Source organism: Fringilla coelebs (genome assembly GCF_963513975.1).
Source record: "Fringilla coelebs genome assembly, chromosome: 6".
NCBI classification, from domain to species: Eukaryota; Metazoa; Chordata; class Aves; order Passeriformes; family Fringillidae; genus Fringilla; species Fringilla coelebs.
In genome coordinates this window covers 43,775,028-43,794,205 of record NC_140034.1, presented here as the reverse complement: position 1 = coordinate 43,794,205, position 19,178 = coordinate 43,775,028, and the positions used below count along the sequence as shown (strand labels likewise).

The window sequence follows — 19,178 nt, the reverse complement described above, 5'->3', positions numbered from 1 at the left end:
CTGTCTAACACAGCACCTCTTACTGAACTCCTGTACAATTGATCCCACCTTCCATCACTGGCCCAAAACAAGCACAGACCTCTACAGCCACATCATGTGGGAATACAAACAGCAGATGACTGCACCATCCAAAGGAGAGGGATAGTTGGGGTAGTCCAAGGGTACAGAAGGGAAAGAGCTGCAACCCTAGGCTGGTCCTTCCACCTCTGTGCTTCTTCTTCATGCCTCTGATCATTTGTTGACAGTATCTAGTTGAATAGAGGAAATGCTACACAGGGCAGATTTAACTGCTGCACTGCCACCAAAACAAAAATGTACAAATTCAGTGCAGAAACTCCCTGCAAAGGTAAGACAATAGCAAATGATAAATTAATGACTTCTCTCACTGTTCTGTGAAAAGCCAAAGAGCCTCACATATTTGTCCTCTGCTAGACTGGGGGATTGCCCTTTTTCCAAAGCAATCCAAACCAATACTTTCTAAGCTTCCATTCCTCCCAAGCCAACTGGTTGGGGGCCACCGCACAGACAGCCAGCGACTTCTTCTGACCAGGTAATGGGACACTTGTGTGCACACCCTCCCAGACATGTGTTGAGTTATTTAAATCAGCTCAGCAAGTCTTTTAGCCTGAGAGACACAAAGGCAATATAAACAGAGCTTCCTTTTGCACTCTGTCCTTAGAGAGTCCTATCTCGAGCAGATCATGCTGATACAACATGACAACATCCAGGGATAAAGGGGAGGCTCACACTAAACGCAGTCTAATACTAGGTAGTGTTATAAGAGGGCAAGCAGAGATCAATGAAATCTTTTCTTTTCTTTTCTTTCCTACAACCAGCAAGTCTGTAAACTGAACGAGCCCCCTGCCTCATCAGAGAGTGACAAAGTGGGCGACTCCTGCAATCCAGGCATGGGTAGGGACAACGGTTCCCTTCCAGGGGACACTACCAGAGCTGAACTGTGTTTGCTTTTCTTTAAAGCCTCTTGTAGAACCCTTTGCCCTTCCCAGCATTTTTCTTGCTAGAACTTTAACGCATTTGGCACAGAACTGCAAAATTGCACAACTCCTCAAGAAGTTGGATTTGTTTGCTGCTTTTTGAAGGGATAGCTGGGGGGGGACAGGTTTTCGATTATTTTTGAAATTATTATTATTATTGTTATTATTATTAACACTACTGTTATATTTAGGAAGACGCTTCCCCCTCCCTTCTGAGTGAACCATTCACTTGTACTCTTCTTTCACAGGCAGGTGGTTTAAGCTTGATCTGCCCTCCAGGGGTTAAATAAAGAAGTGATGGGAAGGAAACCCAAGACCTTTTCAGTGGCTCATATTTGAAATTTTTTCCCTCGCTCTCTTCTATATGTGGATCGTCTGCTTCTCGTTTCCTCTCGGTCCCTAATTATTTTGTTAGGGAATAGCGAGGGGCAAGGATTAACAATGAAGCAGATGACAGGAAACTGTTACCAAAAGAACAATGCCGGGCATCTCCCCCATCCTCCCGTTCCTCCCACCCAAGAGATGGTCCCCCTCACCCTTCTGTCGATGCCATGGTTCCGAAAAAAACCCTGTCTTCTCAAGGGTCCAAGGGATTAATTTGGACAGCAGGGCACGAAGGAGGTTGGTTCTTTGGTATAACCCTCGCTCACGTCTGGGAAGGACCACGCAATTCCTTGTAATCCTGGGGGCTCCGCAAGGCGAGGATCCGGCAGCTCCGCTCCTCGGCTCTCCCCCACCCCGCCGTCCCAGAGCAGGCTGTCGATGCCCCAGGGACCGGCGCTGCTGCGCCGCGGCCGCCCAGCAGTGGCCGGCGGGGCGAGGAGGCGCTGGCACCTGGGCTGCGATCCCCGGCGCCCTCCCCTCGCCGCGGGGAGCGTGTGCGTGTCTGCGCGGCTGTGTGCGAGAGCTGGGGGGCGACTTCACATCGGCGCGGCGCTGGCTGAGTGAGGCTGGATTGGAAGGTTTAGCCCTCGAGCCGTGGATTTGCAGTCAATCCCTCTCTATTTTAGGCACGGGCTGACATCACGAGCCGTTGTTACTCCTATAAATCCCCCCCAACAGCTCCTTGGCAGCAGCGGGGGGGCGGCGAGCCCCTCGCAGGGGGAGGGCCGGGCGCCGCCGACCGCGACCTGCCCCGTTCGCCGCGGCCGCCACCGCCTCCCGGGGCAGGCTCGGGACTCCGGGGAGCCGGCCGGGAGCCGCGGGAAGGCGCGATCGCACACACACACACACAGATACACACACACGCGCGGCCCCGCTCGGAGTGTCCGGCTGCCGCCGCACAGCCGCACGTGCCCCGGCCAGCGGGCCGCCGCTCGGCCGGCAGCGGAGTCCCACAGCGCGGCCGAGGGGCTGCGCCTCTGCAGCACCTGCCCCGCCGCGCCGAGGCGGCAGCAGCCCCCCGGGAGGCCCGGCCCGGCCGGCCCCCGTCCGCGCCGCGCTGTCCCACCGGGACGGCCGGAGCTCGCTGGCGGGACCGAGGGGCCGCGGGAGCCGGGCCCCCGCCCGCAGGGACGCGCAGGGTGCGGCGCGGGGCGGTGCTGCCCCCTGCCGGGAGGTTGGCGCGGCGCGTCCCCGGGCCCCACCTGCCGCCGGCGGCCCCGCAGGCTCGGCTCGGCTCGGCCCGGCCCGGCTCCGCACCGCCGCGGCCCCGGGGAGCGGCCGCCGTGCTGCTTGTGGTGCAGCCTCTCCCCACGCCTCGTCCGGGCCCGCCCCGCGCCCCTACCTGCGCCGCCCGCCGCCGCCCCGCCCCGCCACCGCGGGGGCGCCACGCCTGGCCGCGGCCCGGCGGACCGGGCCCGGGGGTCGCCCAGGGCATTTTTGCAGCGTAGGGCAGGGAATTTCTGTCCTGTTCTGTACCCGCACTCAGGTGATTGGGCACAGAACGCTCGCCCAGACACTGCCACACGCCTTCGCTGCCGTTTCCCTCAGCTGGGGCTCTGCCCGCCAACCTCAGTGCTGTCTCTCCATCCAAGTCTGACCAACCTGATGTCCCGTTTCACAGGGAACAAACATTTCTGCCACAGGTCGTTCCCTCTGCACCGAGGAGGTGGCACGGAAAGCCAGCAGCCATGCGGAAGCTCCCTGACACGATAAGGAGCTGGGAGGCTGCAGGGATTGCACGGCTGAGCAAAGCCTGCCTGACCCTCCGCACCACTCCCACTCCCCCAGGATGCTTTTCCTGCAACCAAGCCAATTCCAGTTACTTGCCCTTAAAAAATGGCAGGATGCAGCCTATCACGCAATCCCCAGTCCTAATCAAATACACATTTTTTTTTTTCTTGTAATCTTACCATGGACGTCGCTTTCAACAAAATTCTTTTACAAGGGCAATTCTATGAGAGTAACTGAGGGTGCCTCAAAAGAGCTTGTATTTCAGTATGTCCATTTCCTTTCAGTGCTATTTTTCAGCTAAGCACCCTGGCTTTTGGAAGTAATTTAATGCAGCCCTGAAACATACAAAGGAAAAACATACACTCATTCGAGGGAATAAGAATGCAGAGAGTGTTTTGCTCTTCTCTTTCCGTAGCAATATCCTTATGGCCTTTCCAGAATGCACAGCTCTTTTTCCTTGAAGGGAAAATGAGCTGCTCTCCATGTTGTGCTATTTCACACCCTTTCTCCAACAGATGGCACAGATCCTCACCTGTTTAGAAAGAGATGTTTGAAATAGTTCTACATCTTAAAAATAGAGTCAAGCTATAAAGATATTAGCAATCCCAGGTCACACGTTGCTTTTTTTCAAACATATATCCCTATTTTTCCTTGTTATTGGCATTAGATGCTAACCCCTGCATAGTTCTGCTCAGTCTGTAATCAGGAAAACTACTGTGGGTAAGCCTGAAAGAAAGGATGGACAAGCTGGTTTGTAATTCCTGGGAATACTCGACATGGTACAGGTGCTTGGACATGTTGATATGACTGCTCACTTGTACATGTGAATACCCATGTCAGACAACCAGAGAAATAAAACATTATGTGGGCATTTCTAGATAGTCAGATTTGAATCTAGGATTCAAACATGACTGAGGTCCAGAAATAGAAGCAAGTGCTGCAACCTCATCCTCCTCCTGGAAAGGGCTGTGCTAAAATCTGAATCCTGGGGCTGAGAGGTGTCTGGCTATCTTCTTACTTCAGCTTTCGTTGAAGAGCATCATGGCTGTGAAGAGAAGGGTTTAATAGTGTTGTGCGTGCACAGCTATAGCAACCTCCTGAGATTTTAATTCCATGAATTCCTACAAGTTTCTCTTCAAGAATGTACTTTTGTGTGATATACAGCTAGTGAACAGCTATATTGTTGCTGTCCAAGCCCAGAAATTTTCAGCTGATTTGAAGCCAAATGGGGATAGGATTCAACACTGAGGAGCAGTTAGAGGATCAGTAAATATTAAAATATGGTTGATCTTTAGAAAAATGAGAAGAGTGAGGTCTAAGGCTGAAATGAAACCAGACTTTTGCAGATTTGTTTGGACTGGACAAAACCTAAAGGGAGAAAAAAGCATTTAGAACCGCGTCTCTCTCAGTTGTAGCAGTGGAGAGCAATAATACTCAATAATACTATGGAAAGCAATGCAGTCATGGTGTCATTACTCAGAAGACAACCAGCTCACAGGTCTTCATCCTTTCTGTTTACAATTAAATAATGCAATAATTATTTAGAGTGTAGAAATTCTCATTTAATGTAATCATGAAAGAACTTTCTCATTTCACTCTTTGTCATGGCTGTTAGGAAGAAACACATGTTGACTTTCTGCAAGTTTGTGCTTCTCCAAAACTAACACCTAATTTACTCTAAGCCATTCTGTCAGCAGGGGAGTACCACACATTCATTGGCATGTGTTCCTCCCAGCAGAGGAATGAAACACATCATGTTTTTCACATTTAATGCAGGATTTTTGTTGCTGTTGTTGCCATGCACTTTGTCAGCCAAGCATAATCTCCTGGCAGGAGAAGACAGACAAACAAGATAAAGAGGAGCAATATACTTTAATTGTAGACCTTAAACTTTTTGATTTAAGAAACATCATGTGGTCCTATTGCCAGTGAAAACAAGGAAAGTGCAAAACCATACACAACATTTTCTGCCAAGAAAATAGAAAATAAATTACATGGAATGATGTCCAACACTAATTGTCCTTTTAGCAGCAGTTTTCAGATTCAAAAGTGGGTAGAAACTACTGAATGCTAAGAAACTCATAATGAGATTTTACAGCAGCAGAGAATCAGAACTGAAATCAGACTTGCTAACTTCAAGTTGCCATAGCCATGTGATAAGCAGAACACAACTTCAGGATCTGAGTCCTTCTTGGTAAGAGCACTAAATCTTTTCATCAGATTCCCAGCCTTCACATCCAACTATGGCTGTGAGCTGTTTTGGGCACTGTAATAATTTGAAGGTCCTAAAAACTCCAGTGTCATATATGACTTACCAAGAAATCATTATTGATGGAAGACTGTCTCTTCTCCCCAACTTTTATAGAGTTAATCCCTAGTCTTTAGCCATGACTGAATAGAGAATAGAGAATTGATTTAGTGAAAGAGCAGTGACTAAGGACCATGAGGACACCCAGGTGTCTCCCTGGACAGCATGCCCAGTAGGATAATCTTACTCTCTGATGTCAAACAGTTCAGCCTCAGTTCAAGAAAAGTGCCTGCTAGGTGTGAGACCTGGACATTATTCTTCACCCTGAAGAGCTACAGAGGAGTAGTTTTACCACAAATGTATGGAAACTAATGGGAACCGAAAGTTTTCCTGAGGTCTTCATAGTTGTATGAAATAACCCACTTGGAAAAATGCATTTAAAATATGTTTTGTGTTTTCATCTGTTTAGAATAGAAGGTGAAAGAGAACTACTCTGTACATTTCATTGTAGTGGTTCATATACAATAGTAGGAATGGGTGTATTAAGAAAAAAAAAATCTTGTTATTTATATATATAAATAGTCCTTGAATTTTGTGCTGATTCTGCCTTTTAGTGTTCCTGAAGAGTTCCAAGTGAGAGTGACATGCAAAGAGACAAGGGCAGTAGAGAGTTCCAAGAGTGTGACACAGATAAAGCAATAATGGATCTAAATAATGTCAGACATGAGTATGTAGGTTAAAAAAACAAATCATGGTTTATTTAAATGTGTAAAGTACTTGGGAGGGAAGAAGATTACATTGTACAATGGCAATACAGACAGCACATACCACAACAAGCTCATCCGTCATAATGAATTCAGGCTACTCTTTCCAGACTCTTAATCCACTCAGTCACACAGATCTTTGGGAGAGGCTCACCATAATTTCTCCAGGGAGCTCAACACTACAGATTAATTTCAGACAGAATTTACTGTCCTGTTTCTGCATGTCAGACTCAGGAGCAACAAGAGCATCGTCCTCCCACCAGGGGAGACAGACAAAATATTGCAAAACTTCTCATGCACTAAGACCCTCTGTCATGGGTTAAGTAAAAGTAGCCCGATGAAATATCTGATCCTAGGACAAATTACCAGGCTGCCTGCCTTAACCTTATCCCAGATGTGTCTCATCACTGGGATGAGAAGCCTAAAGTAGCAGAGACTGAGAGAGATATTATATTATAAAATGCCATTTTCAGACTCATATTTTTATTTCATGTTCTTCTCAATCCAGTCTTTGAAGGGAAGAGCTTTGGTGTAGCCACTGTAGAGTTCTAGGCTGCAAGTTTTATCATAACCCCAGCTCACTAATCCCATCAGGTGCCACCTTAGCTCAGGAGATGCTTTTCCTGGCAAAGTTATGGCAGCAATCCCACCAGTTTCAGCAGGGCAAATATTAGAAAAGGATGTGTGGTCTTGTTTGGCACAGAACATGCTGTCAGTGATGCTGACTTGTATCCCATTATCCTCATACTGTTGCTCACACAACAGTGAATCCACCATCTGAACAACTCCCATGCGGATTGTGTCATTCTTGTATCCGAGATCTTTAATGTCAGCCAATACCTTCCAGCCAGTAACCATTATCTTTAAATCCTCTGTGGAGGAAGTCAAGTCATGAGAAGATGACAAGCAAATGGGTTGAACACGACTGCTGATCCTGGCTTTGTCCAAGAGTTTTATGACAGCTATATCAGAATCAAGTAATATAGGGTCATAATTGGGATGCACTATGATGGCAGAAATCTGGAGAGGAAACACAGTAGGAAGAATTGTAGGGTTAACAGCAATGGCAGGTCAGCAGCACTCTTTCCATAGTACTAAAATACATTTTGGTTTATCTTGTATACTTCTCCTTTACCCCCATCTATGGTGTTCTTCCACTCAAATGAGAAACAGGCAATACATTACATAATATTGGGGTCAAACCTTTACTGTTCATGTCCTTAATGAAATTGTATAAGAACAGATAGGATTCCTATAAGAAAATCCTGTAAAAAAAAAAAGTAATATATATTCTTACAGGAAAAGAATGAAAAAGATGGGATTAGAGAAAGAAACTAAAAAGGGGTCAGGAGGAAAGCATCAAGTTAATGATGATATTTTGCATACATTCCATTAATTAACTCAGACACACACACCACACTTCCCCCCAAAAAGAGACACCCATACCCAAAATTGCTGTATTTCTCATTTTGACTTCAGCCTTTCTAGTTCTGCTTGAAAAAAGCAAATTGCTCTGGTGAGCCGAAGGTACTATTTTTGGAGCTGGAGTCAGACATAAACTTCTTTTCAGTTTAGAGTTGTATGGCCTTGGGGCTGAGAAGTGAAATGTGCTCATGGCATCAAACCAGGATTTAGAGCACAAGTGTTTCCCTCATAAATTATGCTAATCAATTTTGACAGTAGCTGGCATCTCTTCTATTTTTTTACTGGCAATATCACTCAAGACATTATGGCCCACAGAACCTGAGCTATTTTCTTAATTAGGGGTGAATGTATGAGTTGGATGGCTTCGAGGAATTCAATGAACTACAGCATGGGCCCTTCTTGTGCCATTCCACTTGAGTCTCTACAGATGCATTTCAAAGAACAACATGTAAGAGAGTGCATTGCCCAAAGGGTCACCTTTTTCTCCCTATACAAGACAGATGTGATCAGCATCTACCTGTGCTCATCATTTTTCACTCCTGTCGGGCTTACTCACCCTCAGGTTCTGGATGGTCTTTTCATCCCTGTCATCATCTCTGTAGAATTTGCCCAGAACCACCTTGAGCTCTGCTGTCTTGAGCACGATGGTCTTGCCCAGGTCAGTGACACAGTGGGCTGCCACCACCACGGTGCGCTCATTCACCAGGGCCCCGCTGCAGATCAGGATCCAGGCCCCTTTCCGAAGGCTGTTCTCCTTCACACCGTTGGCTGTGCGATAGATGGCTGCCTGCCATGGCCACCTCATAGAGGTCACTGCCTTCTTAAGGGTGATGTTTTCTGCTTTTCCACAGACTGAGGAAACATGAAGCAAAAAATGGGTAACACTTTCTCCCCAAAAGAATCTGAGCATTACTCTTGATTCCTTCTTAGAATGTACCAAAAGAAACTAAACTGCAGTGATGAATATGAAGGACAGTTGTCTAATTAGCCCTGTCTCTAACCTGCAAAATTATAGGAGTATTTGATATAACTTTTAAAAACAATATTCAAGTTTTCCATTATTGTCTGAATTCCTGGGTAAAGTAGGAATGTGGATTTAGCACTTGAGCAGGTGAATTTTCACAACAACCTTATTGAGTTGCACTATAATGAGATGACTGCAGAAAGAAATGAACACTCCTGATTCTTGTTTATCATAAAATGCCATAAAGCCATCAGTGCACTAAAATTCACCCTAGGCAGCCACAGTGTATTTTTGAGGCCCCTCTTGGCACAAATCTTTGTACAGGTCAGTTCATGCCTATAAGAACAGATTTGCCTTGCGATAATAATGTTGAAGCAAATGCATCTAAATCAAGAGTCATCCTGGGGAAACCAAAAAGGTCTGCCTTGTTCTAGGAACGTGTTATCCATGCTTGGACCTGGGGTAAAATCCCCTATATCATGAAAGGTTTAACTTCAGTTGAAAGACTTACATTACATTGTTGCATTTTTTAGTCTCCCTTAGGAGACATTTTCTTCCTGGTATGTAGTGTGTGCATGTCCATAGTGAATATTTTTCAAAATACATTATATGATCTCAAAGTAAAACCACAAACCAGAATACTAAAAATTGTTTGTTGTTAAGATCTGCTTTTCACAGTTTGCTTGATGTCAGCAGTTGGGTTTACCAAATCCTGTGATGTTCCTACCCTAACTTACTTTGTGCACTACATCCAGATTAGATTTTATCTAGACTTACAGTTTGCAATATGAACCCTTCCTTAGCAGGGTTTATTAAGGGAAGAGCCTCTTTAAAATTGCAGACTCTCCCTTCTATTGCTTAAACTTTGATGGCTTTGTCAGCTGTGTGCCAAAGGATACAAATAAAAGAAAAATCCCATTTGTAGTAAATAATACAGAAAAATAATGAAGTGGTAGTAGAAAGCTATTTCAAATCAGAAGAAAGACTCACTATACCTCTTGTTCAATAAAAGAGTAGAAAAATTAATGGCAAAATTAACGGCAAAGCCTGATCACTTTACCATCAAGTTCTACTGGTGAATAAAAAGACACATATATGCTTCAAGCTTTATTGCTCCTTTCTCCCAGCTGGAAGTATAGGCTGCCTACACTGCTGTGACTCCCTAAATATCTAACATGAATACACATCCTGTTCCCACATTCACCCAAGAGATATGCACATTTTTTTTTCCCTTGGAGACTCACTTGGAATACACACAGGGGCTCTCCCACTCCATTTTCCTGTCTTCAGGCAAGTCCTCCTGCTGCTGCCCAGGCGGCGGTAGAAAGGAGAAACGCACTCATACTGGAGCTGAGTGTGCAAGTGCTGGTACCCTGGAGGCAGTTCTCCAAATGGCAGTGCTGGCTTCTTGGTTGGATAGATTTGAAGCTTTTGCTTGCTGAATGCAGAAGAGTAAAGTTGATGCAAAGGTGTTTCTCTGTTTCAAGGTACAAAGAACACAATAATTATAATATTATAAAAGCAATCTTTACCATAACTTTATCACCAGTTGTGTTAAATATCATTTAAAATCACATGAAGTTTGCTCGTGAAAGAATAAGGAAAAAACATAATTCCAGCATAGTTTAGCAATACTCCCATTTACATCCCAGCTATTTTATTTACATATATCTGCACATATATATAATTACACATATGTTTATACATATCCTATTTCTGTCTCTTTTCTCATTTTACAGTTTCTGAATTGAAATAAATTGCCTCTGAATTTGGAAGTTTTTTCCATTCACAAAAGGACTGAGATACCGTTTTTTAAATTAAGAAATTATACCTGAATTTGTCATTGTCATAATTAATTCTCAGTAGAGGGGAGATAGACAGATCTTTTCTCTAGTGAATATTTTAATAGACAGTATTAGGAATTGATTCAGATTAAATGATGTTGCTAAAGTTGCCTGATTTGGCAATTGACAGAGATAATTGCCTTACCACAGAGATTTCATAATTTCATAATTGCTAAGCTACCACTTAGAAATTGTACTGTTTAGATGAAACAGGGAACATAATTAAGAAATAAATATATGCACCAGCATAGATATGGACCATAAGCTTGAATACAATTATACTTAAATTTTTATAATTTAGAATGTGTCCCTTGCTTTAATGCTTAAAAGCTCATATCTACAAAAAACCCTCCTTTTTTATGCCTGAAAAATTCAGCAGGAAATTCGTTTCCCTTGAGATTTCTGGCACTGCCTACATCCAGAAAAGACTTTCTTTTTTTTTTTTCTCATGATGATTTCATTTTTTTTTTATCACAGAGAGACACAGACACCTCCATCATATCCAATCTGTGAGGCGATACATAACAGAAAAGTAAAGTTACAAAGAACAAGAGTAACGGCAAGTCTCTTGTGTTTTGGAAGAAGGATGAGAGCTGCTGTGGTCATACTTAATCTGCCAGGGTACCATTCCAAACTCACAGGTGACTTGCAATATTGTATAATCTAGACTTTACCTCACTATTGACCTATTAAATGGAGATTCTACTTCAAGGGATTAAAAACAGTCCATAAACATGAGATGCCATCATCTCATGGCATCTTATGGATGGGAGGGGATGTATGTTCTCTCAATACAGCTGGTGTTCATATCTGAAACATAAAAGACCTGTATTCAAAAGTTAATAGAGAAATTTAAGCAAGAAAAATCCCTTAATGGTTGCTAAAGCCTCATGTCAGCTTCTCAGGGCCATCTCTACAATCATATGTCACAGACCTGGAGAGTGGCAGAGTGACTGGGAAGTATATGCTTGCCTTGTTCCTCAGATCTTCTCTAGGCATCTGCTACTGGCTGTTGCCAGAGACAGGATATGGCTTGAGCTGGACCTTTATTCTGACCTGATATGACTGTTCTTAAGACCAAAGATGAGAACAGTTCTTGCACTGAATTGAAAATTAAATTAGTCATGTACTTCAAAAATAACCCTGAAATGAGAAATTACTACTTGGATGAAAATGAACCTGAACATTTCAACATATCTAATTCTGATGGGGTTTATTTCAAGAAATCATCAGAAGGGTAAGCCTACGAAGGATCTAATCTTTCATTCCTTCCTCCCCTCCTACTCTACTTCCTCCTCTCCCTCATACCTAGCCTATATAAATTGTGATATGTTGCTCTGGATGGTGAAACTTACTGGGAGCAGGCTGCATTGCCATGCCCTCTTCTCTCCTTGTGCTCTCCCTGTGCAATAAGATGGCACATGTTCATATTTTTCATCATTAGCCCCAAGGAACTGTGCTTAGACTGTTCTCAAGCTTGCAAGCAGAATTCCAGCATCATTCTGTAGTTTGTCTGTCTCTATCTGTGCATTTCTTCCTGGCTGCCTCCAGGTTGCAACTGGCAACCTGTGCTTAATCAGACCTGCCCTCCCAGCAGCTCTCATTGCTCAATTATCAGTGGATTTGTGGGAATCACTGCTCAGGCAGGCTAAACACATGGAGTGAAAAGGAGAGGACGGGAAAAGCAATCACATTTTTTTTCTTTAAACTGTAGTTGACATATTGCATTCTCACCTTGACTGAACCTGCATTGGAAGAACTTTCTGTCTCACCAGGTCAGAGATCTTTGGCTCTCTGCAGGCTAGAAAAGATATAATGTTGCACAATACTTTTTCACATTCACAGCTCAAGTGCTATGGTTCATACACATTTCCAACCTTTCCTCTCTCTAACTATAGTGGACTGGATTAAGAAAAGAGGCAGTTAAGTTATGTGCATTAACGATCCTAAAACCTAAAGCCTTGGAAAAATACTTCTTCACAGTTCACAAGATCTATCCCATTTACAACAGCGGAAGCTACTGAACTAGTCTGCACTGGCACTTTCAGGCATGGAGGAAGATTTTTCCATCATTCAGTGTGTCTGAATGCCACATTTGCACCACTATGGATGATGGTTTTGTATCAGAGCAAACTTTTCCAGTAATGGAATTATATATAAAATTATATATTAAAATGCTTCATTTCCATCTGTGTGGCCCCACACAGCTAATTGGATACAGAGAAAGGCTGCAGGATATATGGACTTCTATGGATATATGGATATATGGATATATGGATATATGGATATATGGATATATGGATATATGGAGTCTTTTTGTGCCCTTATGGAAGGAATTAGAGGCTCTGATTCAAACGAACACTTCAGAGTTACCTAAATATGTGTAAAATAACAGAAAGGAGATCTAAGATTTCTAGTTTCGCATATTCAGTTTACTTACTTTAAGATTAGGATAAAATATTCAAGTTCAATTAACTCTGCCAGGGTCTCCTTCCTGCTGCCCTGAGTGGAAGAAAAGGAATCTTGCAGGATGGATTTTACTTGTATGCCTGAGCACTTGTTCTCTGTGTAATTTAACAATATCTAGTTCTTTGTGATTGATATATGAGTTAACCATTATGTCAGTATCACAGTAAGCATCAATAAAGATGCTTTCCACAGACAACTGTATGCTTCAGGGAGAGATTATTTTCATCTAAAACAACACAATAAAGCAAATTGCCCAGGGGACAGACATATTTCCTTATATTATCATCATTTCAGTTTTTAAAAAATCCACATGTCAAGTAATTGCATTCATAAAATGAATTTAGCAGTTCCCCAGCCCAAATTCATTCACTCACTCACTCACTCACTCACTCACTCACTCACTCACTCACTCACTCACTCACTCAGGGTTTCATACACACTTAGTAGAATAGCTCCAGGTCAAGAGCATAGGATTTAAAGGTGTGATGCAAAGTTTTGATGAATACATATAATTGAATTATATTGTACAGGCTCTGCCTTTTGCATTCATGACTGGTCCCATTGTTTTAAAAGGATTGTGAAAGGACAGTTATTCCCTGTGACAGCAACTGATTGTTAACGGTCTCATGAGACAATTATTTCATTCTATTTCAATTCCCACCTGATCTTCTTTGATTTTGACCTGATGCAGGTTCAGTCCTAGAATGAGGATAATAAGGGTCTTAGGAAACATTCCTTTCACTGTTTAAAGATGGAATCTTCTGGAATCATTGGCATCTTCTCTGTCTGAGTATAGCGGCCAGCAGAGCTGGCAAACTACAAAACTCAGTATCAGGTATCAGCCAGACTAAAGTTTACTCTTAGCAAATATGATCATTTGTTCAGTGCTAATGATATTAAACACAATCCAATAAAACCATAGCAGCCTATGTGAGTTGTGGTAAAAAAGTTTGTAAACTACCTTTTATGCAGATTGGTTGCTTCCCTGACCATTCTCCATCGTCTTGGCAGGTCCTTTGTTCATTGCCACTAAGAACATAGGAGTTGTTACAAAAGAAAGCAATGACTGTGCCAATTTTGGCATAGCGTCCATTCAAGACCCCAGTGTCTTCTACTACTCTTCTGTAGCCATTGAGTGGACCACCAGGATCTGAGCAGTTTTTTTCTTCTAGAACTAATGACAGGGGAAAAAGATAGCAACCATTTTATCAGGTTCACTACATTATTTTCACCCATCAAATTGCTTGGCATTTTATTCAGATGTTACTAAACAATCTTCATTTTATTAAAGACATCTTTTCAAGACCCATCTGGAATTGCTGTCTTTGAAAATGTCAAATATTAAAGAATAAATTATAATATAGAGATGTCTGTTTATAATACACACTTCAGTCTCACTGAAAGCATAGGACTCTCAAATTGGTTAAAACTCTCAAATTAAAACCTTAAGAAGTAGCTGACAACCCTGAAAAAGAACCTTGACTTTCCATGATGTTAATGTTCCAGTAATATTAACAAGGCTTCTTCAACAGCATAAAAGGCTGCACTTAAACTATTTGCAGGAAACAGGCCCTTGGCATTCTTTTCCCTTTTCTGTATTTACATTACTTCACTGCACTTGGATATAAAACTAGACTACTTAATTTTGCTTTTATGTTTGGTTGCATTTTGTTTTCTTAGCACTGACAGAGATATCTCAATAATCCAGGGAAATATAGGAATTGAAAAAGAACATATGTATGTATTTACTGACAATAAAAATTTAATATGAAACGCTTACTCATGCTATATTCTGCCTGTAAAACCTCTTTTAGTTCCTCCTTCCCAGTATTTTCCGCTTATTTTAAATTCTTGTTGTGTTTTTGGTTTTTCTGGGGTTTTTTTCTCAATAAACTTAGATTTTTGGCCTAAAGCTGGAGGACACTATTCACTATGTGATGCTAGAAGATTACTTTTCCTTTATTTTTAACTCTTCTGCTCTTTCTATTTAGCAACTGACAAGGTACTTTTTTTTTTCTCCCTTTGGATTTCACCTCAGTTTTTTTGTCAGGACACTACATGCGATTCTGTTTAATTTCTCCACCTGGTGTCTCAGTGCATGATAACCAGCGCACATGTAGTTCAGACAGCTGGTGTTGGTGCTGCTCACAGAGTGCCCAGAGGACTGGGATATATCAATTGACCCAAAATTACCTCTTCATATCAGTGCTTCAGACCTGGCTGCCTTCTGAGCCTCAGTTCACAAAAGCACCAACATATAACGAAGCACTCAGACATTTATTTAAATTGCTGTGAAATGAGCACAGTTACAGTGCAAAGGTAGGGCCCTGTCCTGTCACAAAGTCATACTTTGTGCCACCAGACAAAGCCCAGCTCAGCAAAGTGTGTGAACACACAGCCAGCCATAACAATGCCACTTCAATGAAGAGCATGTGCTTTTAACAGTGAGTATAGCATTCCAACCAAGTCTATATTTCAGTGTTTTCTTTACAAGCATTGGATTTTAGCATAGGCTGAAGGCTATATATGTACTTAAATACTTTTCCACAAGTTATATTCAGTAAACAAGGATTTCTAAACTTCCTCTCCATCAGGAGAAAGGGAAAAGCAGAGCCCTGTCTCCTTTTCATTTGGCTCCATTTTCCTTCTGTGTACCTCACAGGCTCTCTCAGTTGTGAACCAAAAGTGACTGATAACTTGATAGCAGCTAAAGACTACAGAGAATCCCCCACAGAATAATGCTTTATTTGCAAGTGGCTTTCTGCACTGATGGCTGGCCTGGAGGCATCATCTGATCGCCACAGTGCGTGTTTCCAAATGTACCAAAAGCTTGACCACGTAAGTCACTTAAGGCCTTCTCTTATTTCAGTGTTTTGACAGTAATTGTCTTCTTCCTTAGGCTCAGGGTTATGACCTTTTTTGATTTATTAAAAAGAAAGAGAAAACATCTGGGAAGGAGAGACCTAGCACTTCAGTGACTGCCAAGTCTATACACAGCTCTTTCTATAGATCTTTAGCCAGGGCCATCATGCAGCAGGGAATTGGCATGATCTTGACATTACATTTACTGTAATTGGAGACTTCTCTCTAGATAGAATACCTATTGCTTGTTCTTTCAAACGAACTTAGGTTTTACAACACTCCCCCCAAAATGTACATTGTTTGACATAACACACTTAGAGAACACTTTATCAATTGAAACAAATTATTCTGGAATAAGGAAATGAAATTGTGCAATGCAAATCAACTAAAGGAAATTTAAAGTCTCTTTAGATGTCAAGAATGAATTTTACAGGTGAACCAATGTGAATGGTAGGCATGCTGTCCTGCACAGTCAGAATGAATGGAAGTTTCTTTTTAATCAATTTTTGTCTAGGATGGGAATTGAAATAATAGTCTAGTGTTCACACAGTAAGCTCCTATTTGCCTCCACAGAGTGCACCAGGCTTGTGCAGAGAAGGTGTCAGACACACAGAGTAATGGAAGTAACCATTCATTGCTGCACTATGTCCCTCACTTGGCTTTGGTCCTAGGCATTTTCTCTCTATGTGTAAGAAGAATACATGCCTAAAGACTTTGAGGTTATTAGTTTTCAGTAAAGTGATGTTTCCGTCAGACCTTTATATAAAAAGTCTTGCAGACTGGGGTTCCAGCAGAGTAAAATAAGAATTCCTACTGCTTCTTAAAGACAGGAACACAAAAGGACATGTTATGTCACGGACCTACCAAATTTCAAGTGAGATTTGGATAGTCTAGTTTCATGGGAATACATTGGCCAAAAGATTTGATAAGAATTAAAACTTAAAGTGACCTTACCACATTCAGGATGATGTGTTGACCAAATCCCATCAAGCTGACAGTAGGCAACACGGCTGCCTTTTAAGCTGTAACCTGCGTTGCACTTGAAGTAAACCCGGGCCCCGTATTTAAAGTCATCTCCTTCCACAATACCATGAGCGGGAGCACCTGGAGTCCTACACATCACCACTGACAGTTCAGATATTTCAAAAAAATCCACTTTATTACAAAAACAGGACTGTGTTAAGATGATTCTTTACTTAGAACATAGAAAAACCAATTACAATGGACACAGGAGTCAAAATTAAAAGACTGATATGCTGATCTTTAGAAAGTTGCTTCGACGTCAGCTCTACACACACATCCCACTTTTCAAAACCTATCTCCATCATAAGGTTCAATAGGATTAATCTGAAGTGTCACATGACCATGTGCATAAATGTTTGAATTATTAGGGCTCATTTACTCAGAATATTAGTACTTGAAATACCTTCCATCTTAACAAGGGTTTTGAATGAACTACCATGCATGGTCAAGAATAAAATCTAGATCCTTAAAAGCCTTATACTGAATTTCTTTCAAACACCTCTTTACATTTTATATAGCTTTTCAGATAACATCTCAGAAATTACAAAGCATCATTATTCATGTAAATCAAACATTAACATAATTACATTAAAAAGGAGCCTCGATATTTACTAAACTGGGATTTTTTTATCCTTTCCACAGGATTTGTTTTATTGGGAAAATACAGATTATGTTCTATATAACTACTGCAAGTAGTAAATATGAAATTAAGCATCAAAAGCAAGATTCCTCTGACAGCATCAAGCCAACCACGCTAAGATCCACCCAGCACATAAACCTGTCCAATTGTGGTAAACAATAGATTTGAAGGAAGGGCTATAAAATCAGAACAAGCATGTAGAATACTTTCCTGGCATAATCTGTCAGCATTCAAAAGTCTGAATCTCAAAGACTACCTGAACTACAGCAGTATTTTTGGTATAATGTACCCTGCTGATATTTTTTTAACATTTATTTGTCTTAGTATTTTCTACACTCCACTACGTACTCGGTGTCCACGATATCCTGTGGCAACGAGTTCTACAGACTAAGTGCAAAATGTGCACTGCCTTCTTTAGTTTTGTTTTTAGTCTGCCACCTGATAATTTTATTTGATGCTGTACTTTCTTCGTCATGAGAGGCAGAGAATGTCCATGCCATATTAACCTTCTCCAAGTCACTTTTTAAGGCCAGTTTCCTGCATGTAGAAATTACATGTGTATTTCTGTAGGTCATGTAGGAAACACATGGTTTATTATCTACACAGTTACACATCTCTTTGGCTTTGCCTGGGCCATTCATTGTGAAAAATTGCATGGGAGACGATTCAGTGCAAGACAAAGTTATGCATATGGGGTTTTTACCTACCACCTGTGGTACTCTGCTGACAATAGATAGATCAGTGCTAAGGGATCATCCCTACTTTATGCTTTCGGAATTTGACTTTTCTGTTTTGCCTCATAACCAGTTGCTTGTTAACCTGCAGCCAAATTTTTATGCTTAAAAGTTTCAGAGGAAAACTTCTAAGTCCTTTGCTCTGTAATCCTTACATGGATGCATTTATGAGCCCACATAAATGCATCCATGTATATGGACTGTGGACCATCCAATGATTCACATAAAGAAAACATCAAACAATGAGCTGGAAGAATCATTTGTGCACTAGTGAGCAAAGATCTTGGCAAGAAAAACTGTCTAACAATTAAGGATTAGAGTGAGGCCTGGACTGTTATGTTCCTAATCAAATCATGTCCAGTTTGGGAAGTCAGCATTTCCTCTTGGCTACAAGTATTCTTCATTAATGCCATCATTAGCAAAAGAATAATGAGGAAAAAAAATTTAAAAATAATTCCTAGCCCTTGATGTTTCTCATGTGAAATATAGACACGTATATATACATATATAGGTGGATATGTGTATATGTAAGCATGTAGATAAATGAAACAAAAATAATGGGAACATAGAATTTCTAGGTGTTTTAAATTCTCAGAACACTCATCTTTCCACTTATGATCTCTGTAGTCCCAGTCACTCCCTCCATATCCTTCTCTGAGCAGCAATCCATTTCCCTACATTTATATTTTTCTCTTTCAATATAAAGGCACACTCAGCTTGTCAAATGAGAAAACTGGACCAACCCTCTATGCACCTCTCAAACTTTTACTTTTTTTCATAAATACAGGTTTTCTGTTTTGCTTATGGTCCAGTTCAGCTCTGCAGAACAAATATTTTGGTGCTTTTGTGTTCTGAAAAAAATGTCACCAAGTTACACTTGCTTACTAACTACAAGCATCTGTCTTTGTTCACTCCCTAAGTGCTGAAGAGATTTAGTTTCTCATCCTTTAAGATTAGTTTGTTGCCAGACTTTCTTTAGATTCTCTGTGCCCCGGGAGCCAGCTGTAACAATTCTGTTTTATTTATGATGTAAATTCAGTATTTCATACACAGATTAATTTAATGCTGAACTATGGCCTAGAGCAGAGGACATGG

At 41.7% G+C, this 19,178-nt stretch overlaps 1 protein-coding gene across 4 annotated transcripts in view; it reads right to left on the bottom strand.

Moving 5' to 3' along the window:
• Window positions 1–6,605: 6,605 nt before the first annotated feature.
• The window catches only part of PAMR1 (peptidase domain containing associated with muscle regeneration 1), a gene marked incomplete at both ends in the record, with an annotated part of 54,901 nt that continues 42,328 nt past the window's right edge, over window positions 6,606–19,178 (bottom strand). For 2 of the 4 annotated variants that reach the window (XM_084208307.1, XM_084208308.1), the window contains 5 exons: window positions 6,606–7,142; window positions 8,104–8,399; window positions 9,756–9,988; window positions 12,090–12,156; window positions 13,786–13,998. In XM_084208307.1, the coding sequence (XP_084064433.1) occupies window positions 6,606–7,142; window positions 8,104–8,399; window positions 9,756–9,988; window positions 12,090–12,156; window positions 13,786–13,998 (1,346 nt within the window). Of the gene's footprint in view, window positions 7,143–8,103; window positions 8,400–9,755; window positions 9,989–12,089; window positions 12,157–13,785; window positions 13,999–16,640; window positions 16,842–19,178 lie in introns of all 4 variants that reach the window. The other 2 variants (XM_084208305.1, XM_084208306.1) reach the window with 2 other exon arrangements.